At 35.7% G+C, this 26,159-nt stretch overlaps 1 protein-coding gene across 1 annotated transcript in view; it reads right to left on the bottom strand.

The window, feature by feature from the left end:
• NDFIP2 (Nedd4 family interacting protein 2) overlaps nt 1–26,159 on the bottom strand; it is a 64,379-nt gene that overhangs the window by 23,479 nt on the left and 14,741 nt on the right. The window contains exons 3-4 of the mRNA XM_047081012.1: nt 7,228–7,384; nt 1,142–1,275 (exon numbers count right to left, since the gene is read on the bottom strand). Of these exons, the coding sequence (XP_046936968.1) occupies nt 1,142–1,275; nt 7,228–7,384 (291 nt within the window). The remainder of the gene's footprint in view (nt 1–1,141; nt 1,276–7,227; nt 7,385–26,159) is intronic.

Raw genomic sequence — 26,159 nt, 5'->3', positions numbered from 1 at the left:
CCAAAGCTATTTATGTTGACATTTAACTCTGTGTGTTGGAGTACAAGAGTGGGAGCAGGCATGGAAAGTGCTGTACTGATAAAAGAAACCCATCCAGGAGAAAACACTCACCTATCAAATACACTACTTGCTGGGCTCTGGCCTGATGGCAGGAGAACGCTGTGCACAAAAACTCCTTTCTCTCCCTTTATCCCTCACCTCATTCTAGCTTTCTGTGTAAACATAAGTTTGGGTGTCTTTTCCTGAAAAAAAAATGGGATGAATCTAGGACTCTGAAATGGTACTCATCTCTAACGTCTAAAGCAAGAAAAAAGGGCAACAAACTCTAGCCCGGCTTGCAGCCATGCTGAAATGAAATAACTTCCATCTTTTACTGGACTGTAAAATAGCGCACATGCATCTTGTTGACTGTCCACTACTGAGATAGTCACTCCTTTACCAGAACAAGAAGTAGCATCCATATATATCACTGGCTCTCCTACTGAGACAGTAAGGGGAGAAGGGGCAGGTGGAATCCTTGACCATCGTTCTAAACTTCTAGTGTGGGATGTGTTAAAACGCCAAAAAATATTAAAAAGTTAGTTGACAAACATAATTTGGAGGCCTTGTAATGTTATTTCTCTGTGTTTTTTAACCTACAATGAGTTCATTCAGAGTCACTAGACTGGCTATACTAATATACACAATTGAGTAGGGGAAAAAAAGATGCTTTATGATTGTAGTTAAGGACCACAAAATCCAAATTATATAAAGAAGGAAATAAGGATATCAACAGTGAAGAGGTCAATGGGATACAGTAACTAGAGTGAGGGGGGTAAAAGTCAGCACATGAGGGAAGACAAATCAAGACTTAGGAAACATATTGGTAAAGATAAGGACTAGGATGTCCACAAACTAAGATGGAGTGTAGGAGGAAGACTGATATAGAAATAAACAGAAACAGAAATGGTGGAGAAGGTGGATTTAACTAGGAGAGTGCCGATTTCACCATAGCATGACAACACACATAAGTAGTAGTAGAGAAAATACTAAAAAACAATCTACATGCACAAACACTCTTAGAGAACTATTTCTGACATTACTGAATGTACTCAGAATTACTAGACGATATTCTCAAAAGGAAGCAATCAGATCGCCTTACTCTCTGAGCTGTTTCTGCTGCTGCAGCCGCCATGGCAGCAGCCTTGGCCTTCTCGGCTTCATCGTATGTAGGAAGGGAGGTAGCGACACTGTAGGGAGGTGGCACGGGATAAAATTCACTGTAAACTTCTGAATCTGAAGAAAGGGATTAAAAAAGGACAACCATTAAAACAAACTATTTAATAAAATTTTTACAGTCAAAAACATAATTTAATAATTTACAACAGGCTACTAAAGACTATTACTGCTATTTGTAGTCTTATTTTATAAAGCTAGGTAGTATGTAAGTTACTAATTCAATCCTATGTGTTAGTTTAGTCCCGTATCTATTATAAAGGGAAAAGACTCATAAATATCATCTAAAGGCTGTTACAAAAAACAAAAATATCAAGAATGAAATCTGAAAATCTGTGCAAGACAAGGGAGGTGAGAAAGTCATCACATATGAACATCCATTCTACCTACTGCTGTGCTCAAAGAATTTAATTTACTTGCTCATAATCTCATAGCCTAAAAGTAGAAGTATCAGGAATAATAACACTTGTATAGTACTCATTATTTAATATGCCACTTCTATAGACATTAATCCTAGCAACTCTCAAGTTCATAAAACTTAAGGAATTTGCCCAGTATTACACAACCAACAAGTGGCAGAGTCCAGGGATTTCCTAATTACCAATATTTGCTCTCATAACATGTGAGGTTCATTTTTTTTTTACATGTCAGTTTTAGCAACTGCCCAAATCTCTTCAGCAAACTCAACATTTCTCTTTCCTAAAAAAGACTGGTGATTTTTAGTTCTTTTTTACTCCTCTCCCCCTCTTCTCATTTTTTTCCATATCTACCTAGTTTTTCAGTTTCTTTTTATGAAGAATTTTTCCCTCCCCAATTTTTAGATGATTTTTAAAATATGATCTTCAGAAATATAACACAATAGCAAGGGGAGAGTGCTAATTTTACTTTTTTTTTAAGTTTATTTATCTATTTGGAGAGTGACAGAGACAGAGCAAGTTGGGAAGGGAGCAGAGAGAGAGAGAAGGAGAATCCCAAGCAGACTCCACACTGCCAGCACAGAACCTGACGCGGGGCTCGAACTCACGAACCTGTGAGATCATGACCTGAGCTGAAACCAAGAGTTGGACGCTTAAGCAAATGAGCCACCCAGGAGCCCCAAAGAGTGCTAATTTAGAAAAAAAACCTGCATCACTTATCACCAACTTCAGCAGTACAGGTAAAGCGATACATACAGGTTGATATACTGATTAGACTCATGCTAGCATCACTGCCAAGAAAATCAGACTCTCAAAGTTGTCCACACCCCAATGTCTGACATCACTTTCGTGATTTCCTCGATTATAAATACAGCATTTGCACATTTTCTATATCGGTTTATAATTTTCTCTATCAGAATTTCTTGCATTTCCACATGAAAACACATTTCACTCTAGCAATTCTTTTCCTTTTGTATTTTAATGTATACTGGTTTTAAAAGAAGTTTTTTAAATGCTATCAATAAGAGCTAAGGATATGAAGCTAGGCAATTTTTAATCCAATGACAGGTAATGCTAGTAGCAGCAGAACACTGAGTACCAACCAAAATGGTACAAGGCACATAAATCCTTAGAAATGACTTCTTATTCAGATGTAAAAACACCACACACAGTCAGGAAAATAGATTTCTTTAGTTCTGAAGCCTCGAATAGAAGCAAAATTTAAGTGAAAGCAACGGTTATAAATTTTAAGGCAGTAACATTAAAATTATAAATTTAAAAACTGGAACAATGACATACATTACCCAAAAGGATGAGATCTTTTACATTAACAACAGATATGTAATTTTTGAAAAGTTTTAACTCCCGTGAAAGGCAAAATGAAACTAACAAATGCAATGCAAACTGGGAAAAAGCACTGCTATAGTTTTAACTTTCACTGGTTAATTTTACTTATTTTTTATCTACCCTTTAAGGCAGCAGTTTTCAACCAGAAAATTTAAAGTCTGGGGAGCTCCAATCCTAGCTGCTCGTCTTAAGCTGTGTGACCTCAAGCAAATCACTTAAGCACTTTATGAAGCTCTACTTTCTCATCCATAAAACCGACTCAGCAAGGCTGTTACTTGCTGTTATATGACAGGATTTAAGAGTAGTCAAGAGGACTCTGTAAACTGTAAAGCATTATACAAATGTCAAGTATTATTATTGATGGCGCTCAGATCTATAAAACCAGTCATAAAGTGACCTACTGAAGAACATAATCTCCACAGAAAACTGGTACTGTCCATGCTTAAAATTTAACAGTAAAAGGCTGAAGAAAAACAATATTGATGTTTTTCATTAAAGAGAAGCAAACTTCTAGAATTACTCAGTTCTTGTGTTCAATTACAGTCATGAATGGCCTTTTAGTACAAGTGTAAAAATAAGAGACCAGTAGTCACACAGATTATAAGAATAACTGAATACCTAGGTAGCAAGGACAACCTGTCTTACAATGGAAATTTATCCAATCTCTAAAAATGACATGATCTGTGTGGCACCTGGGTGGCTTAGCTGGTTAAGCATCTAACTCTTAATTTTGGCTCAGGTCATGATCTCATGGTTGTGAGATCAAGTCCCATGTCAGGCTCCACACTAAGTGTGAAACCTGCTTGGGATTCTTTCTCCCTCTCTCTCTCTCTCTCTCTCTCTCTGCCCCTTCCCCACTAACACTGTTTCTCTCTCAAAATACATAAAAATTTAAAAAAAAAAAAAATGACATGCTCCATTATCAAAACTATTCTAGAGCATAGAAGAATGAGAAGCTTCTCAATTCATGCTATGTTGCTTCCATACATAATATTAATACTAAAACCACAAAGCCAGTACAAGGGTTAAAGATCCCACTAATAAAATTGCAAAACTTTTGGGAAAAAAAACATTAACAAATATAAATCCAGAATGGATTAGAATATGGTAACAATTTAGTCTATGAATGCAGAAATGAATTGGCTTAAAAAGAAATCTAGTAATAACATATTTCATTATGTCAAAAATTAAAGGAGAAAAAAACATAATTCTGTGATAAAGACCCAAAAAGATGCCTTCAAGGTTTCTGGCCTAGTGGAGCCATTTACCAAAGTGAAGACAACTGACAAGGAAAAGGTTCAGTGATGGAGGAAGAAGCTATTGACAGTTTTAAAGGTACTGAAACCTCCTTTATTCTTTCAAACTCTTCCCATCAAGAGGTGGAGACTAATTGTCTTGAATAAAGACTAACCCCAGATATTCACTTCTAACAAATCAAATGTGGCAGACGTGACACTGTGTGACTGGAGTGGTAATGCCACAACAGGTGACACAGATTCTATTTGGCTTGTTCTTGGAACTCAGCCTCCATTCAGTGAGGAAGCCCAGGCCACAAGAGGTCACGTACAGGTGTTCTGGCCAACAGTCTCAGCGGAGGCCCCAGCGGAAGCTTGCATCAGCTGCCAAATATGTAAATAAGGAAGCCTCAAGATGACTCCAGCTCCAGGTCACCAAAAGATAATAATAACATGAGATCCTGGGAGACAATTGCATAACTGAGTCTAGCCCACCCCAAAAACCATGAGAACTGATAACACTAAATGACTGCTACTTTACTCTGTTTGTTTTATGGTAGCTTGTTATACAGCCAGGCAATGGTGGCCACAAGAAAAAAACCTGTAATTTCAATCTTAGCATTGTCCATCATTGAAACACAGGCAAAGCATCAGGAAAATAACTCCTTTTCTTTCTTCAAGACTACCATCAAATAGATTTATTTTTCTTTTACCTAGACTAGAATAGCAAATTCACTGCACTATATTCTGGAAACTCGTAGAATAATGAAAAAAAAATTAGCCCAAAATAAATTTTAGCTAGCACCAATCCAGCTGTTAAATCCTATGGCCAAAGACAAATAAAACTGATATAAATCAATATAAAAACTGTCCATCAAACTGGGCACTAAACAAGCACATTGATCAAATAAACATTATATACAAATAAAAGGAGTAAGTGAGAATACCTTCGTAAGAAAATCATTTTCAGCAATTGCATAAAATTGTAAATGGAAAAAGTAAATGGTATGATCTTTTTACACACCCATATGGTCTAGATAAAATTTGTAGAAGCAGAAATGGTAACAAGATAAGGTTGGCAGAAGTTTGAGAAGTACTGATATTGATTACAGAATAAGAGATAAGAAAGATGAATACTCTAGTGAAGGGTCTTCTAATATTAAAATGTTTCTTATAATAGATTTAAAAAGTGTTTCCTAAAGAATACATAAAATACGTAGAGGTTATTTACAATCGTATACAAAAGCACATTTAAAAATTTAAATATTTATTTTTGAGAGAGTGCAAGCAGGGGAGGGGCAGAGAAAGAAGAGGATAAAGGATCCAAGCAAGCTCTGCACTGACAGCAGGGAGCTCCACGCGGGGCTCGAACTCACAAACTGTGAGATCATGACCTGAGCCAAAGTTGGACGCTCAACCAACTGAGCTACCCAGACGCCCCTAAACTTTTTTCAATTATATAATGATTAACTCCAGGAAACAACAAATGTTTGCAAGGATGTGCAGAAAAATAAACTCTCATGCACTGCTATGGGAATGCAAACTGGTGCAGCCACTGTGAAAAACAGTATGGAAGTTTAAAAAGTCAAAAATAGGGGGTGCCCAGGTGGCTCAGTCGGTTAAGAGTCTGACCTCAGCTCAGGTCATGATCTCACCATTCATGGGTTTGAGCCCTGTGTCGGGCTCTGTGCTGACAGCTCAGAGCCTGGAGCCTGCTTCCGATTCTGTGTCTCCGTCTCTCTCTGTCCCTTCCCAACTCTCACGCGTGCTCTCTCACTTTCTCTCTAAAAACTAAATAAACATTAAAAAAAATTTTTTTTAAGTCAAAAATAGAACTACCCTATGATCAAGTAATCGCACACTACTGGGTATTTACCCAAAGAACATGAAAACATTAATTTGAAAGGATATATGCGCCCCTGTATTTATTGTAGCACTATTTACAATAGCCAAATAGCCAAATTATGGAAGAAGCCCTAGTGTCCACTGGTAGATGAAAGGATACAAAAGATATGGTGTGTATGTATATAGTGGAGTATTATTCAGCTTTTTTAAAAAAGAATGAAATCTTGCCATTTGCAACAACATGGATGGAGCTAGAGAGTATAATGCTAAGTGAAATAAGTCAGGGAAACACAAATACCATATGACTTTACTCATATGTGGAATTTAAGAAACAAAACAAATGAGCAAAGGAAAGAAAACAGAGACAAACCAAAAATGAGACTATGAGACTATTAACCATAGACAACAAACAAATGGTTATTGGAAGGACATGAGTAAAGAGATGAGTGAAATAGGTGAAGGGGATTAAGAGTACACTTATCATGATGAGCACTGAAATGTACAGAACTGCTAAATTATTGTACACCTGAAACTAATAATAACACTGTATGTTAACTGTACTGGAATAAAAGTAAAGAATAAAAAATAAATTATATAATGATTAGCTTAGCATTCCTGGGAAAATACAAATTGTGGCCGGAGAAACTGAGGAGGGTATCTCTTTAGAATGACCTGAAAAGATAAGATGAACAGTAAGAAGCCAGAACCACTGTCGTATGTCCAGGAATTACTACCATATGTATGTGATAACATTATGTACACCCTTCACCTCCGTTCACACATACCACATTCCTGCTCACACTAAGCATCAATAATACCTTGTTTTACAACTATGTAAGTAAATATACACAAACACAAATATATAAAAATATGTCGTGTATATACAATGTATTTATTTCTTCCAAAAGCAATATGCTACTCTGTTGGAAATAGTAATAAGCATAAGCAAGTTTATACTTATAATTTTTTTTTAAAACAACAAGAATATGAGGCAAGTAATATATGAGTAAACATTTCACAAACTATCCTTGGGAAAACATTTTTTTAAAAAATCATAAAATCAGGAAGCCTCTTAATAGACTCGATAATTACACAAAACCATACTGGTTAAAAAAAAAAAAAAGGAGATATTAAAAATATTACTTGTCGTTTCAAATTAGAAACAATACCTGAAGTTGTAGGTACTTCCACAGTAATACTGCTATAAGGTGGAGGAGAAGAGTCAGTTTCAAGTACTGATGCAGAAGGAGCAGTCTGCGGTGTTGAGTTTGAAGTCGATGGTTGCTCTACAGCAGATGACTCTGAATTATCCTCTTCATTGTGAAGCTAAGAGAACAAGGAAAAAGAAAACAATAATGTAATTCTCATTATTATTTTTAAAAAATTTAAGCTGATTTTCAAAGACTGTTTTAGGCAAAGGATCACTTTTTAGCTAAAAACAAAGAAAAATAGCATTTAAAAAGATGAAGAAAATTTGTAAGAGACCTAAGCAGTCATTAAAAAATTGTATTTTTGGTAGTTTCTTTACAATAAAATTGAGGTTCAAATTAAGCACTTGTAAAGAAAAAAAATCATGACTAAAATACATTCAAATCCATTCAATCCTACAGTTAATTATCATCTACCATGTATTAATCGCTACAAAGAAAACAACTAATAACTAATACAACCACAATACCATTTCTATTACACTAGCATCTAGGATAACTGAAATGTAACCTGAATTAATAAAATGAAATAATAATATATAAACATTTCAAAAACGCAGAATACTCTAAGGAGGTCTTCTCAAGTACCAGAAGAATTACTTATCAAGCAAGATGAATCAATGTGTATATAAAATCTTGGAAGACGCTCTTCAACACAACAAACGGTCTGAAAGCTCAGAATTGCAAAATAATACGTTGGATCTGTATTTAACTCACTTAATCCTCACCACATATCTATGAAATAGTATTATCCCCATTTGACAGATTAAAATGGGGGAAGGGAACAACCCTGAAAGGGCTAGAGTAACTTGCTAGACATCACAACAGCCAGGACGGGTAAGGCCAGGACTCAAACCTGAGCAGCAGGGCTGCAGACTTCTTACTTCATTTACAAGTAACCTTTTAAAAAGTCTTTTAAAAACTTTAAATTTGTTAGGAGGTGATGATAACGACATACAGTCAAACTAATTCGAGGTCAACCAAAAGCATCAGTATCTAAAAAGTGACTCATCAAAAAGGTACTATAATTGATCCCTATATTTGCAAAAGAGTTCTTATTAACTATTTAAAAGAATTTTAATATAATTTATTGTCAAGTTAGCTTACAGTATATACAGTGTGCTCTTGGTTTTGGGGGTAGAATCTCAAGATTCTTCGCCTACATACAACAGGCAGTGCTCATCCCAGCAAGTGCCCTCCTCAATGCCGATCACCCATTTTCCCCTCCCCCCAATGCTCCCCCATCAACCCTCAGTTTGTTCTCTGTATTTAAGAGTCTCTTAAACCATAAGAGTCTCTTATGGTTTGCCTCCCTCCCTCTATTTGTAACTATTATTTCCCCTTCTCTTATGAAATATTTTAAGATACTTTTAAATCTATTAGAACCTTGTTTTGAAAAGAAACTACAGGTCTTCAATATTATTCAATTTTCACATCTTAATTTATTCTTGTAAAGAAATTCAATGTTAAAAATCCCCCAAATAAATTTTGTCACAGAGCAAAACTGTATAAACACAAATCTGAGTGTTGTGATGTGGTGAAATGAACATGCACTTGGAGTTTAAAAAGAGCATGCAAATTCTTGCTCTACCTTTTAGGAGCTTTGAGAAACCTCTTCTCTGTGCCTCAGTGTCTCCAAGTTTAAGTTCTAAATGCAGCCAAAATCCTCATAGGATTGTAAAATAATATTTGGAAGGCACCTAACATTAACATCTAACACACAGAAGGCATTTAATAAATACTAGTTTCCTCCTTCTTCCCCTTTAATATACTTTATTCTGTGACCTGAAATAATTGGGTGCTATCAGTCCAATAGTCACTCATATGCCTCTAAAAAAATTAAAAATATACATACGCAAAGTAAAATTTACTTCACTGCTGTTTGCATGTGTCTTGGTAAGTGATCTCACTAACACAATACTTTTGTCGAGTTCATAAATTTTAACACAACTGCCATAAACATACCTAAAATCACTTCTCAAGTTACTAAGACAGTTTTTTTTCTCCATTAACACCAAGGTTTATGTGACAGAATTCACTCACAGAAACTGAACTGTAAGGTCAAATAATCATAAAGTGAATTTTGCATGAGCTTTGTATTTACCTGCCGTTTTCCAGGCAGGCACTACACGACCACCCTCCTGACTAGCAACACTGCCTCAGAGTCACAAAGCATCTTCCATGTTTCCTAGTACAAGTTACGCAGGGAACACCTAACTTAGTCATCTTTGATCATATTTTGAAAAGCAAAAATGTTAGACAAGCAAATTAAGGCAAATAAAAGTGAAGTACAGATATATACTAACATTCACAACTAAACAATTAACAGCGACGGTGTCAAATAAGGAAACCACTGCTCCATCGCTACCATTAACAGTGCAAATGTGGGTGAACTATACTAAAGAAAACGCCTTATGACAAAACAGCTCTCCTCTGGTTCCTAAGAAACACTCCTTACCATATCAAATACATACATGTGTTCCCCAGAATGACCAACTCATTTTTAAAACCTATCAAAATGTACTCAAATAACTGCAATAAAAAGAGTTAACTACAGATATTTTTATATATGATCTCAGAAGTAGAGCTCGGAACTTGTAAAACATACCCTAAATTATTTCAAATGCCCTACAGTTCCAGTTTTATTTTTAAAAAAAATTATACAGTGAACATTTGCCATGTATCAATAGTAAAACCCAATAACTCAGTCAATAATGTCTATCCACTGTAGCAGAGAACTTCCAAAATGCAATTTTTTTATTTGATCTCTTTGGTGCCTCTGTAAATTAACCTACTTTGAGTGCCTTTTAACTAAGTCCATTCAAGGGCTCAAACCAAATCACATGTTTATCAAAGCAGACAGTGTCATTTGTGGAAATTTTTCCTTAATCATGCTGTGCAATGGTTCTATTTTACATTCTGTAAGGATTACCATAAACAGCAAAAAAAGGGGCAGGGATAAATAGAGTAGGACCTACATAAATACAATAATGAACAACGCACCTCCAAAGTTATCTTCCTAGCTTATCCTATTTATAAGTCTCCTGAAAAAAACATGGGCACAGGAAGGGGCACCTGGGTGGCTCAGTCAGTTAAGCCTCTGATCCTTGATTTCAGCTCAGGTCATGATATGGTTTGTGATACTGAGCTTCCATATAGGAGTCTTTATCTCCCTCTCTCTCTACCTGCCCCTGGCTCACTCATGTGCTCTCTCTCAAACTAAATAAATATTTTTTAAAAATAGCACATGAAAACTAAAACATGTCTTTTATATAGTGACCAGGGTGATGAAAAGTTGCACAGGGAGCCACAGTTTTTTAGCCTAAAGGATACTAGGATAACAAGAGGGCTATCTTCAACATACCTGTAGCTAATCCTTACTGATGTATGCTGAGTATTTTTAATGATAAGACAACCTTAACCATTATGATTAACTCTACCTTGCCGTCCAGCCTTCTCATGTGTAAACTACTATTTATTTTCCTTTAAGCTCTCCTATGCTATGGCACTTCACTCTATCTTAAGGTGATAAAAGATTAACGTAATAACTGTGAGCTTTGCTTCTGAGAAGCCAGAAACCTAATGAATGTTTTCTAAACATACCAAGATGAGAATGTATGGATGTACTATGAAGTGTTCAGTGAGCAGTGTTTGAAAGAGAAAAAAAAAATTGTAAGTTATTGGGGGGGGGGGGGAAGTACGTGAAGAACTAATGTATATTTTGTATACTACCATATTCTTACATTTAATTTTAGCACAAAACAAAACTGGGAAGAAGAGTTCGTAGACGCAAGGAGATAAATTTTACCTCAATAAAAAACCTTTAAAATTTTTTAATTAGATCTTTTAAATTATTAGAATGCTAGCTTTTCTGAAGGGCAGCACTTTCAGGCAGGTTTTGGATGATTCTCTGGCAAGGCTGCAGACCATATAGCTGTTTTTCCCAGAAGAGTCCTACTTTTTATATCTACTATTGCAGGGCTCCATTCAACTTAGCATTTTCTCCACCCCTTTCATTCTTAAGAAAACTGAATGGTCAATTCAATAGTCAACCTACATATAATGGGATTCTTGCCCTTTATATAATATTAATAGATGGCAAAGGCTGCTATAAGATAACATGACTCTAGCAAAAACCTATGGTAGTCTCTATCATTCTATGTTGCCTTAACACCTCAATTAAAGGAGAAAACAGATTAGAGTTGCAATAAAATCAACTGGTAGAGTCCAGCTACTCATTTTAATCACCCAAGAAGAAAATGAGCTACCTTATCTATGCCTCTAGGGATAAGGTGATAATAGCAGGAGCTACGAAATCCCTGCAGACAGCACAAGCGATCTAAACCAATAGCGTGGAACACAGGTTCCCACAAAGCACCGCTGCCTGGTATATGAAGTTAGATTTTCTACCAATAAAACTAAATTATAGCAGTCTTCCTTATATATATAAATATGCTATTAAGCAAAGTAACAGAACTGTCTTAATGTTAGGGTGTTTTTTCTTCGCTAAAACTTTCCTGTCTCTGGACATTTATCCACTAATGAGAGCTAGCTTATGATAAAGCAAAAATATAAACAATTAGGAAAGAATGTATAAGCAATGAATGAATATTAATAAAAAACTGTCAGCTGGCAAATCATGCTTAATTTTCAGCTTCTTCTCTTGAAAGTACAGAATTTTAGTTGTTTTATATTTCATAATATAAACATATTTCTGCTAGTAAAACCTTTCTTCTTAGCATGAAAGAATATCATTATTTCATAGTGCTCCACAAACGGTACCATGAGTTCTAGATGCTCCATCACCTGAACAAGGCTGCAAAACAACTATTTAAAACCAAGTGTCGGGGCACCTGGATGGCTAAACTGGGTAAGTGTCTGACTCTTGATTTCAGCTCAGGTCATGATCTCATGCTTCATGACTTTAAGTTCAAGCCCTACATTGGACTCTGCACTGACAGTGCTAAACCTGCTTAAGATTTTCTCTCTCTCTCTCTCTGACTCTCCCCTGCTCACACTCTTTCTTACAGAAAAATAAATACATAAACTTAACAACAAAAAAAAGTGTCATCAGATATTTTATCAAGGCACATCTTAGTTTTCTCTTAAACAAATAAGGGTTTTGGTTTCATTTCAAAACTGCTATTGTCTGCTTCCAACACGTCAACTGAAAAAAAGAACTGAGATCTCAGACATTAAAATAGAGTGAAACTATGAAAATAAATGTCACCACACATGAAAGAAGCCCCTAATTCAGCAATCAGAATTTCAACATTCAAGAGCTTTTAAAATCAAAACCATTTAGGCACAAGAATGAAAAACAAGATCTAGTCAATTCTAATTGCAACCATTTCCTTCCAGCAAACTACCACTTGCAAGTCTGTACTGTGCTTCATGATGCCCTGTGGGGGCTTAGGGACCCTGACAACCTCTAATTAGATTTGGGAATGTTTCCACCTTCCCGATCAGATCATAACCTTCAGAAATTTAGAAAGTATGCTTTATTCATCCTGGTATACCCTAAAACAGGTAGCTGAGTGTAGAGCTTGAGTAGGCTTCACATAAAATACAGTTGTCTAAGCCTCCCAGAGTTTTTTTACCAAAATGGGGGAGGGAGTTTAGTCAAGTAATAGATGCACTTAACATTTCAAGATCAAGAATCATACTTCATATATTTCTATGATTTCCTCGGTGCTCTACATATAGTAGACACCTGAAATATTTAGTCATTCAACTTTTGTGGGCAGTTATTATTAGTTAATAAGAAAATGTTTGTTATTAAGCCTACTAAAATTAAACCATATTTTCAGAAAAAAATCTCTGAATTACATTAAACAAGAAAATAAATTCCAACCCCACATCACCCAAGTCTTCAGAAAAACTACACTAGAGTCAGCCTTTCTTACCACAGCTAGACAAGACAACCAACAACAAAGAAAGTCACAAAAATCACATGCAGCTATCCTCTCCCATAAGCAAATCAATGAGCTGGCAAGGGTAAGGGTCACTGGATTACAGACAAACTACCTGAGAGTGTACGTACAGATAGAAGCATCAGGGACTCAGAGCACAAAGAAGTAACGAAAGTTCATACACAGGATTTTTACTCATCAAAAAATAGTTTACTATGAAAGAATATAAGTACAAAACCAAAAACAGGTCATAAAAGGGGTGATATTTTGATAAAAGTTAGTAGAAATGAAAACTCTAAGAAAACAAATTTTACTGGACATAAGAAACAAAACAGCATCACACAGAAGGAATATAAATTATTAATGAAAAAAAGAAAATATTCCTAATAATTAAAAGAGCACAAACTGTTAGGAAGGATAGTGTTGGGACTCAAACTAGTAAGAGTATAAATTCACTGAACTACCTTGAAGAGCAATTTGGCAATTCCTATGAAAGCTGAAGGTGTGTAGGATACAATCATTCTACTTCCAGATGTCAACACTAGAAAACTCACTAGGACATAAAAATACATGTACAAGATTGCTCTCAGCAGTACTACCTGTAATAGTAAGATACTGAAAACAACAGTCTGCCAGCAGGAAATGAATATTATTTCATGATTTTATAACACAATTCAACACTTTAAATTGATGAATTCGATCAATATGAATCATCATAGATAAATCTTTAAAACATTCCAGGTGAAAAAGCAAGCTGCAAAAGTATAAAACAGCAAAAAACTGTAATAAGTACATTTTCACATAAATCTAAAACCTATCTATTTTATATAGTAAAAACATCCATAGAAATCATATACATCAACTTCAAGATAGCATACAAGGAAGAAGGGGGAGGCATGAATGCAAGGCTTTAAGCATACCTTTCCTTAAAAAAAGGAAAAAAAAGTTCAAAACTTGAAACAAATATGACAAAATGCTATTATCTCCATTTGCCATTATCTCCACAGTGGATATAAAACTATCTTGTGTATTATTTTCTGTACTTTTATGTTTGAAATGTTTCATAATTTTAATATTTACATTTAAAACAAAAAGTTGAGCTGGCCAAGTTGTCTTCCATGTATATTTATAGCACCCACGACTCCTTAAAAAAAATTAATCCACAATGAAAAACAGGCAATCAGAAAATGAGTCAAATACAAAGCAAAGAGAAAAGTATTAGGAAAAGATATGGTGGTTAGCACTGAATCCTCTTAAATACAGAACTAATGCTAAACATGGAGCTAAAGTCTAAGCTGCTGGCAGAAATCAGGGGCGCCTGGGTGGCTCCGTCAGTTAAGTGTCCAACTCTTGACCTTGGCTCAGGTTATGACTGCCCAGTTCGTGGGATGGAGTCCCACTCTGGGCTCTGCACTGACAGTGCTAAGCCTGCTTGGGATTCTCTCTCTCCTCTCTCTCTGCTCCTCCCCTGCTCACGCTCTTTCTCTCTCTCATTCTCAAGATAAACAAATAAACTTAAAAAAAAAACAAAAACAAAAACAAAAATCTGGAGCGCCTAGGTGGCTCAGTTTGTTAATAGTTACGTATCCAACTCTTGATTTCAGCTCACATGATCTCATGGTTTGTGAATACTTGGGCTCTGCACTGACAGCCTGCTTGGGATTCCCTCTCCCTCTCTCTCTCTGCCCCTCCCCTGCTTGCACATGCTCCCCACCCCTCTCTCATTCTCAAAATAAATCCATAAACATTAAAAAAAAAAACTTTAACAAAAAAACCCAAAAAGCAAACATTACATAACCTGAAAAAGTAAAAATATACGTAACATAGAAATGAGGGACTGAGGAAAAAAAGAGATGAGAGAAAGTATCATTTATCTCATCTATCACAGCTGGGATTTAATCTCCAATACCTAAAATTAAAACATGCAGTTTTTTTAAATTATCCTAATTCCCTACTGGTTTTGTATTCTTTCTTAATTTTGGTGAAATCTTACATAACCAAACAGCTCTGTGTTAAACCTTTATCTAGAATTCAGCTGTTCATTTAGATTTTTTCCCCTGGTGTTGAATTCAAACAAAATCATATTTCATGTTTTCATTTTTTAAAATAGCATAAATGGCATTATCCTATTTTTATAACATTATTCCTTTCTATAAGCACAAATGAAATTATGCGCACCAAATGCTAACATAAGTTATTTCTGGTTGCTAAGGTATGGATGCCTATATTGCTTCTTTCTTTGTACTCTTACTGCCTACATTTTTAAAAATAAGTATATATAACTTTTTAGAAAAATTAAAAAGGTCATTACAAAAACACACTTTAGTCTAGTAATTCTTACTTTAAGACTACACCCAAACAAACTAATCAGAAACTTAAAACAAGACTTCTTTATAAAACTGTTCATCACAGTTTTACAGTAATGGAAAACTGGAAACAATCTATTCATCCAAATTAATATAGGAGTATCAAAAGAATGGAACCATTTAAGATGGTGTTTCTAACAGGATACTTAATGACATAAGGAAATGATCACGATATAGTATTAAAAAACTGACAAAATTGTGGATAAATTACATATTATTCTATGTTTAAATAAGAAAAAGTGTTTCAAACTGACAGGTGACAAAATGGGCAGCATGAGTGCTTGCAAGTTTTACTTTATGTTTCTTTGTTTTTTACTTTTCTATTTTCTCCAAGTTCTCTAGAACTGAGATGAAAGTAAGAAACATTCGTTTTTATTCTTAAGACACAAAGTGATATATTAAAGACATTTCCATCTATGCTTAAAGAAGTTTCTGTAAGCTAGAAAACAGACACTATAAAATTTCTCCATTACCAAATTTAAAAAAAAAATCACCACATACTCTACATACATCCAATAACCTTTTATAACCATTATCTTTACAAGAAAAGAAAGTCAGGTATATAAACTGATATGATCATCTTTATTTTCCATCAATTAGTTAATAGCACTAATACATAAAGTAATACCAATATGTACCCATTTTCGTGTGATGATTTTCTAATAAAACACACTTTAGAGGCCAAAATTACTCATAAGGGCTTTTTCTTGGTCTCTTATCCATCTATAGCAGAGTTTGCTTTATGGGGTCCCTTTGCCTTTGTTAATCACATTACATATTCATGTACATCATTTACAAAGTCATTCTGTTTGCACAGGAACACTAACTAGTCCTTAGTACTCCAGTTACAAGGATGGCACACTTACATCGTCAGCAACATGCCGCCAATATTCTGTTTTATTCAACAACTCAGCTAATAAACGACTCTGCAAACTTTCCACAAACAACTCTGTGAGAAAATGCTCAGTAAGCACCCAGTAGAGCAATAGTAAGCTACTATGGCAGTGACTGTTGTGCTGGTCAGTTTGCTTCCACTATAGCCCTATGTTTAAGTGTAAACAGTACTTCCTCAATCCAAACTAAACTCTAGAAATCAGATCTTTCACATTATCTAGATTCTGTATGGTAGGAAAGTGCAAACATGATGGGGACATATCAAAGGACATGGGAGATGAAAGAGGAAACCACTGGTCAAATCTGGGATGAGCTGAGCCTCATAATAAATGATAATAGTATCAAATTATAACCAGTAGAATAAAATAAGAATCCATTAATTCATACTAATATAAATGAATAAATAAACTGGAGGCAAGGAAATGTTTCCTTGTACAACTCTAAATAAATGTAGAAGAAATTAAAGAACTAGAAAATTACCATGACGACTACCATAGGTATAACTATTTCAGGCAATAATAACCAGTAAATTCTAAAGCCAGTTAGTGAAAGTATTGTTAGGAAAAAAATGGACATTTGTGGAGTATACTACAAAATAGCAGATGTGAATCTTTCCAAAACATTGTCATGAAAGACTTAAAAAATTAGACAACTGTTCTAGATTAAAAGAGACTAACAGAAGCACAATATTTAATAAAGAGCTACATCCTGATATTATAAAAAATATTTTCTTTTGCTATAAAAGATCTTAGGGAAAGTAGTGAACTTTGCAGATTATATTATATCAATGCTACTGATTTTGATAATTTGCACTATAAGTTTATAAGACAATGCCTTTGATTTTACAAAATATACACGGAGATATTTAGATGTAAAAGTACAGCATGTCTGCTATTTACTTTCAAAAATGCTTGGGGGGGCGGGGGGGAAACAGTGTATGTTTGTATATATACATACAATGTAACGGGAATATCACAAAGCAAATATAATAAAAAATCAACATCTGAAGAAACTGTATACACGCTATACAGGATTCTTTGGAATCTTTTTCCACACTTTTTATAAGTCTAAAATTATTTTAAAATAAAAGTTAAAAGACAAAATGCTATACAATAAGAAAATAGAACAATATGTTGTACAAAACCCAACAGATTAACTTAAACTCTATAATCTGGCTTCTAACAATTTCCATTCCAGCATTAGAAATCCTGTAAGATCATGAAAAACCTCCACATCTTCAGTCACTGTAGAAAATGGTTTCTCCACATTTAATCAAAATCCAACTTCCCCGGATGGCATTACAACCCTCAAAGGCCTCTCAAACAAATATGTCAATCCTCCCACAGCTCCCCCTTATCTGGGAACAAGAAGAAAAGGGACATTTTCTTGGATATTGCCAGATCTAGATCAAGAGGCTCTCTTAAAGTTTACACTATCTGTACAGCTTGTTAGACCCACTTACATCTTATTATTACTATTCACAAGGGTCAAAAATCATTCCCCAGTTAAGCCTTACAAGCCAGCTCTCTACCCCCAACATCCCCTTAAATCCTACTATGTTACAGGATCACTAAACCAACTTAACACCCCAGCTATAAAACAGGAAGTGATGATATTCAGAGTTGAGTTATCCAGAGACTACCTCAGTTCACCACTTTTCCTGACCTGACAGTCATCTATTCCTGCTTCTATAAAAAAGATTTCTACATGTAGTACTTGGTTCACAAACTCCTGGCATTTGCCTTTCTCACTTCCTTACTTCCACTAAGTCTATTCTTTGGGCCCTCCATTCACTGCCACTTGGTTTTACTTTCTATCCTATGCAGCCAGGATTATAAAGTGAAAAATTTACATGACACACTCAATTTTCTAGCTCCTATATCCTCTGCTACATGTACACTACTGAGATCCAATCTGGAATGAGTCTCTCTGCTATTCTCCAGGTAGAAAGAGGAAAACAAATCACACAATTGTGCCATGCAAATTTAGTTTCTCATCTCAGCAGGGCCATCAGAATAGTCCTCACCACGACAGGTGTTTCAGCTCTGTCAACCTCCTATCCTCCACTTCCGACCGTGGAGCTCAGTCAAAATCTTTGCTTCCTACTTCACAGAGGAAAACAGGTTTTCAAGTAAAAATTCCTTCAACTTCTCTCCCCTGCATCTCTAAATTTAGCATTATGGCATCCATCCTAACATATTCTTTACTCCTAAATGCCAGACAACTGCACAGAGAAGATCCTGCCTCCCAAAGGATCATTTTCTCTTTAAATTATGTCTCTCCTTCCTTTCTCCACTAATTTCTGCCTCTCTACCCACATGTATATTCTATTCATGCCATAGTTAAAAGAGAAAAACTGCCATCAGCTAAAAATAAAGTTTTTTTTTCCCCTGTGCTTTTTGAACTATTTCCATCTTGCCTTTCTTTCCTTCCTTCAGTGACAAACACCCTAGAGAGAGAGAGAGAGAGAGAGATCTATTCTTACTCTGTGCACTTCTAATTCTCATTTCCTCTCAATCCATCACCAACTGGCTTTCACTCAAAGAGCTCTTGCTAGGAACACCTACCTCCTAATTGTTAAATCCAAAAGCCTTTTTTTCAGTCCTCATTATAAGAAAATCTTTAATACATTCAACTCGATTGAGTGTACTTCTAATTGGTTTTTCTTTAGCCTCCACAGAACTATTTCCTTCTGGTTTTCCTCCTACCTCTGACTACTCATTTTGTTTCTTTTGTAGGGGTCCTTATTTTACTCTGCCAACTTTAAAAAGTCTTAGCTAAAACTGAATCAAGAGCTGTGGAGACTGCCTTGAAGACAGACTGGACTGAAGCTGGATAGTGTGTAATTGGTATGATTTAGTTTCATTTACCAAGGGCATAAGCAACTAACCCCATGTAACAATGCTGAAGTTGCTATTACAAGCATTCACCATTTAAAAAAATAGCACAGTGTACTGTCTTCTGATTTTACATTCTCTTAGATGGCTGCGTAGCTGCTAATGAATAAACTAGAAAAGAAGATAACCTGGTATCAGAAGATCTAAATTTCCTACCCCTCCTAACTGCATAATCTTCACTGGTCTTTGGGCTTCATCTTCTTTCTGTGAATCATTCATTTTCATTCAGTAGTCAGTTATCTAACATCTACTAAGTGCCTAATATGTTCTAGGTACCAGACTGGGTGCAAGAAATGGGTATAAATTCCAACCCATCAATCCCTAGAACTTCTAGCTTCTAACAACTAGGAGCTCTAGGCAAGGCCATGATACAGTATAACTAGAACTACAACAGAGAGAATAAAGGAAAATAAAAGTTTGTATCGTCTATCACAGATAAACCAGAGAGCCAAGACCAGCAAGGACCCAGGCCTGAAACATCAATTTTCCCTCAGCAAACACAGAGAAGCTACAGCAAACACAGAGAATCCTCAAGCAAAACTAAATACAGTAATAACAATCATGAGAAAAGCTGTTAATGATTCATCCAGGAAGGATAGCAAATGCCAAGATGCCACTACAGGCAAAAGTCAAAGGACTCATCCATCAGTGTTACATGCAAAAGCAAACCTTCAAAAGTTGGCTGATAAATCAAATACATAATCTCAATAACTTCACAATATCAGAAGCCAAACACACACACATTCTCTCTGTTCCTTTCAAAAAATCATGTGTTTCTACACTGACTCACACTATGTATTTTATTCCCATATAAATATTATTCTCATGCTATAGTGATCACTATATTGCCACATTTCTAAAGGCATGGTCAATACAGAAACACCATTATGCCTAGGTTTTCCACACAACTTGATGTGACTGCTGGCATTTTCTAATAAAAATTTACACACATGAATTCCATTACTGTATTGATTTGCCCTAGGAGCAAAGATGCACAAGACAAAAACGTGTTATAACTTGTGCCTCTGAAGAAACCAGAGCAAAATTACTTCCCAGAGAGAAGCTGAGTAGGTGGTTCTCTATGTTACTCAAATTCCAACTGTCAGCAAATCTCAGCACACATAATAAAACAAATTTACCAAATAGGTTTTTCGGGGGGGTGGGGGAGGGGGAAACCTGGTAATCTAAATGCTTTACTCTCTGCAAAACTGAATTTTGCTTTCAAAAGAAATCTTTAGTTAGCGTAAGTAAAACAGTAAAAGACTTGAAAGTACATATTTCATTATACAGTAATTTTGCTTTTAACTAGAGTCAATGAATAGCACTGTGTAGGCATGTATTACGTATAGACAAATGAAATAAAATACTAGCACAAACAGTTCTGAGCCCATCCCCAATCACCTGAATTGGGCTAAGAATAAGAAGCATACTGGGTTTAAACACAACAGGGTTGGAATCAACTTTTCTAGATTCAAATCTAGGCTCCAGCACTTACTAACTCTTGTGATCTACCTGGGCTTCAGTTTTATCATCTTAAACACAAAATGGTTACTCACAGGGTTTCTATAAGAATCATAAAATTAACACCTGTAAACACTTCAAATAATGCCTGACACAGTAAAACTCCAATAAGTGTTAGTTTAAAAAAACAAGACAAAGCCACTTTACATGTATCACCCACTTTTGTCTCTACGATAACCCTCTGAGTATGGCTAAGTAAAATGAGCACGGTGGAACAAGTATGAATTGAACTGACACACCTAGTTAGAAGCAGAGTCCAAGATTCAAATACAGGTTGTACTGTCTCCAAATTCAGACTCTTTCTATTTCAAAATGCCTCCAATAAAAAAAATCAGGGGTAGTAATCCATTCTGCCACAAAGTGACCTTTTTGAGTACTTCTTATGCTGATTCAAGTACGTACACACACACACACGCACACGCACACGCACACACGCACACACACCCCATCTTTGAATCCACCCATCTACTTCCCTTCAGTGCCACTCCTCTAATCCAAGCCACCACTATCTCTTACCTAAACTATTGCCATAGCTTCCTAACTAAATTGCAGACACTAACATTTGTTAATTCTTGGTTGGTTCACCAAGAAATAATACAACACTGAAGCCCACCTATGTAAGTCAAGAACACATAAACACATCTTATAAAACACAAATCTTTTTAGAAAAATATCTCCTTTAGAGGAGTACCCAACTTAAAGAAAATCTCCAACATGAAAGAAAAACAAAAATATTAAAAAGAAAGTTAACGTAGGGAGTAGAAAATAAAAAATCTCACTAATCTACAGTTGGATCTAGTTCCGGCATGGCAGTATAGGCCCCCTAAAGTCAAACCCTCCCACTGAGAGCAACTAAAAACTTGGGACAACATACAAAGCAACCCAACTGCCTGAGCACTCTGAACACTAAAGAAAATAGGGATGTAGAGGAAAGTTAAAACTTGATGAAACAACCTGCACAAAATACCAGCACCCCACCACCACCCGCCTTTTATTTCTTTTTGCAGCTTTGCTCTGAGGTAGAACCACAGTTGTGGAAAACCACTGTGGCTTGGGCTACTAAAACCCCACTAGAAATCCTATTCCTGGCCAAAAGAAGCATGGAATGCAGCCAAACCGGCCAGAAAGTACAGAAGCATCACTACCTTTGGAACCATGTAGGTGTAAGACTGACCCAAAATAGATTAGTAAAGGCCTAAAATTTAATATCATATTTGAACCACTGCACACATAGTGTGAAGCAGTACTTAAAATCTAAAGCTGAGAGGATGGCTCTTAAAACAAAACAGCTATATTCTCCAGAGGACCACAGCAAAACTCAGAAGATCCAGGATAAAATCCAAAATTACTAGAAATAAAAAATACTAGAAAATATAAAACATTCTCCAGGAAAAGGGCAATCAAGAGATGCCAATTCCAAGATGACTCAGATTATAGTTACCATGCAAGCATTTTAAAGCAGCTATTATAATTATGTTCCAGGAAGTAAAGCAAAATTACCTTGAAATCAATGAAATGACAGAGAATCTGAGCAGAAAAACAGGAAAAAAAACAGCAACAAAATTTTTGAGTGAATTTTACCTCCAAGCATCTTTTCTTAGGAACCTACCAGAAAACATGTCACAATGAAATAAAAGAATAAATCAAAATCAGAGTAAGACTTGTAATTCAAGAAACAGAATCCAACATAGCAAAGTATTACACAAAGAAGTCTCAGTATGATAGCTCTGTACTAAGCCTAGAAAACAAACAGTACAAATGGAAAAAGGAGGAAGAAGGGCTCTAGGAAGCCTATCTTCAAAGAACAAAATAATAATTATCTGATACAAAGAATACAGCTGAAGACCAAATTCTGAAAAACCACCATTGGGTATGCAAAGAATTAACTCAGATACAGAGAAAAATAAAGAAATAAAAATTAGGCAACTCTATTAAAAATATTAAAAAGTTCCACAAAATACACCACCTGACTCAGTAGCGAACAATATTTTCATGTCATAAAATGTAAACACTATTACTGATTTAAAAATTAGGTACCTTTCATATATTTAATCCTCACAATAATCTTATGAAGTAGGTCCTGCATTTGTACTGCCCTTACTTTATAGATGAGGAAGTTATAGCATAGAGAGGTTAAGTAACTGGCCCCAGGTTACAGTGCCTATAGTGAGGAGCCAAGATTTGGACACTAGAGGTGAGACTACAAAGATCAAGATCTGAAAGGGGAAAGCAGGACATGTAAGAAAATACTGTTGACCCTTTAACAACATGGGTTTGAACTGTGTGGGTCCACTTACATGCGGATTTTTTTTCAATAAATACAGTACTGTAATTGTATTTCCATTATAACTTTCTTGGGTTTTGTTTTGTTTTGTTTTGTTTTTGAGAGAGATGGAGGGAGAGAAAGAATCTTAAGGAGGCTCGCACCCAGCACGGAGCCCCATGCAGGGCTCAATCTCACAACCACGAGATCATGACCTGAGTTGAAATCAAGAGTCAGACACTCCCAACTGAGGGACCCAGGTGCCCCGAGGAAAGAAAATCTTAAGAAAATTATAATGAGGGGCGCCTGGGTGGCTCAGTCAGTTAAGCGTCTAACTCTTGATTTTAGCTCAGGTCATGATTCCAGGGTCATGGGATCAAACCCCATGTTGGGCTATGCGCAGAGCATGGAGCCTGCGTAAGATTTTCTCTCTCTCTTTCTTTCTTTCTCTCTCTCTCTCTCTCTCTCTCTCTCTCTCTTTCTCCCCCCAACTCCCTCTAGCTCTCCTTCTGCCTCTCTCTCCTTTCCCCCGTTTGTGCACTTTCTAATAAAAATAAGTAAGTTAATAAAAAAAGATTTTCTTTTCTCTAGCACACTTTATTATAAAAATACAATATATAATACATGTAACATCAAGTTATACCTACGTTGTCCAAGGATCAACTGTAGAATTAATCAATAAGTAAATGAGGGGCGCCTGGGTGGCGCAGTCAGTTAAGTGTCCGACTTCAGCCAGGTCACGATCTCGCGGTCCGGGAGTTCGAGCCCCGCGTCAGGCTCTGGGCTGATGGCTCGGAGCCTGGAGCCTGTTTCCGATTCTGTGTCTCCCTCTCTCTCTGCCCCTCCCCCGTTCATGCTCTGTCTCTCTCTGTCCCAAAAATAAACGTTGAAAAAAAAATTAAAAAAAAAAAAATAAGTAAATGAATATACATATTATATGTTAAAAATGCAGAGTTAAAGCAGCTAAAAAAGATTTTTTTTTTTTTTTTGAGGAGAAAGGCTTAGAGGACAAAGAATGGAAAAGGGGACTATTTCTCAGTATTTGATATTAATATCTACTACTGTAACATATATTATAAAATGTAATATATTTTAACTTAACTGATACGTTTGCAACTAATAAAGTAACATCTGTCCTCCCACCTTTGCTGCACAACCTGGAACAGACCCCCCTCCTTCAGTTAATCTATAAAATGAGAAGATTGAAGAAAATGATCACTAGCTAACTTCCACAATGAATGGAAACAGTTTATTCTCCTTCTTTCCATAAGTAGATCAAATAACCTAACCATGGTTCACTATCTTGCAAATACAAGCCACCAGTCAGATGAAGAATTATGTAAAAATTGCAGAATTCATCTAAACAGATTCCTCAGCACTATTCTAAAAGAAAGTACCTACCCTAATTATGGACATCAAGAATATCAACATTGTATAGGCTAGGCAAAACATCGTTGTTGGGTTTTTTGGTCGTAACTTTGGAAAACTGTTCACTTTACAAATAAAAGATAACACACCAGTAACTCATGCATACACCTGAAATCATTCAGAAAGACCTGATCTATTTCTTCAATAAGTATGCACTATGCATCTATAATGGGTTCAGAACTATGATATATACTATCACAAACAAGACAGACCTAAGCTTTACTTCCCATTGGGTTTACAAAATACATACCAAAGAACAAGAACTATGATAGGGATCCATGCACAGTATTAAAATAACACACAGAACTTGGTAGTAAAGGGTGGGAAATGCGGGAGGGAGGAAGCAGACAGTGAGAGAAGATTTTCTGGAGGAAAGCACATCTAAACAGATCTGAATAAAGAACAGAAATTAATCCTGAGGAAGGAGGGACATAAGAAAAAGGGGGGATAATATGTTCAAAAGCCAAAAAGCAAGAGAGCATGCTTCGGAGTGGTGGTTAGAGAGGAGCCGAGCAAGAGAACAAAAGTAAAAAGAGTTCAAAATATCCTTAGTGCACAGCGCAATAACAAATCAAGCAGAGGCTCATGTTGTTCTCTAAACAAAAACTCAAAAAGGGTCAAGATTTATTTCAAGGCCCTTCCTCTTTTGGGGAAATCACACAGAAGTCACCCTGATATAAATGAAAGCTCTAAGTGAGAACGATGTTCTATAAAAACTGTCACTACTGGATTTCTTCAGTCCAACATCTAAAGTCTACAAGTCCTAAGCACCTCAAAATTAGTAAAGAGGTAAAACCACCCAGTTTATTTCCTGATTTTCAAAGCCTATGCTAAACAGCACTCTCTTTATATAAGGTAACTGGTAATTCTGGAGAAACATCACAAACTAAACAACAGCACATTCCTAACTTTAAAATATTAAATTATTCAAGTTCAAACAAATCTTAAAAGTAAGCAAGTTGAAATAATCTGATAGTGAATCTTAGATCACTGCAGCATTTCCCAACTTGCATTTGGCATGTCTTTAACAAGAATTTTATCCACACCTTAATTCCAGCTATGTAATCAAACTCTGGAAGAAACCATAACAACAAGACATGAAAACACAGACACAGGATGGATTATGATCACATGCTAGGTAGGCTAGTCCAAATTACAAGGATCTTGTCAGTAAATTTACATTTAATAAACATCAGCAGAATAGAATGTATTCTATAGTTATTTAAACTTAAGTCAGGCCTATAAACATAAAATATATACAAAATTCTGAAATATTATTAATACACACATAATCAGACAATGTTTTAGAATGTAAGTCTGACATTAAGGAAAGAATAAAAAGAAAATAGTCGTTAAGTAACCAATATAAAACAGATGAGAAAACCAAAGGAGTACTCACAGCTCCATAGTTAATGAAGATACTAAGCCGGGCCACTGCAAATGGCTTCATGGGTTAATAAACAACTCTAGGGGGTGTCAATCATGTATACACAGAAAGACAAGGCAATACATGTTAAGTTGGAAGGTAACATAAACACACACCACCACCACAACAACCTTAGAGATCCCAAGTGTCAGTAACAATGAAAAACAAATATAAAAATAGAATAAA

This window comes from Lynx rufus, unplaced genomic scaffold, assembly GCF_022079265.1.
Source record: "Lynx rufus isolate CCGP_SWC_20201006 ecotype Redwood Valley unplaced genomic scaffold, mLynRuf1.p SCAF_1, whole genome shotgun sequence".
Lineage (NCBI taxonomy): Eukaryota > Metazoa > Chordata > Mammalia > Carnivora > Felidae > Lynx > Lynx rufus.
This window is presented reverse-complemented; position numbering and strand designations above follow the sequence as displayed.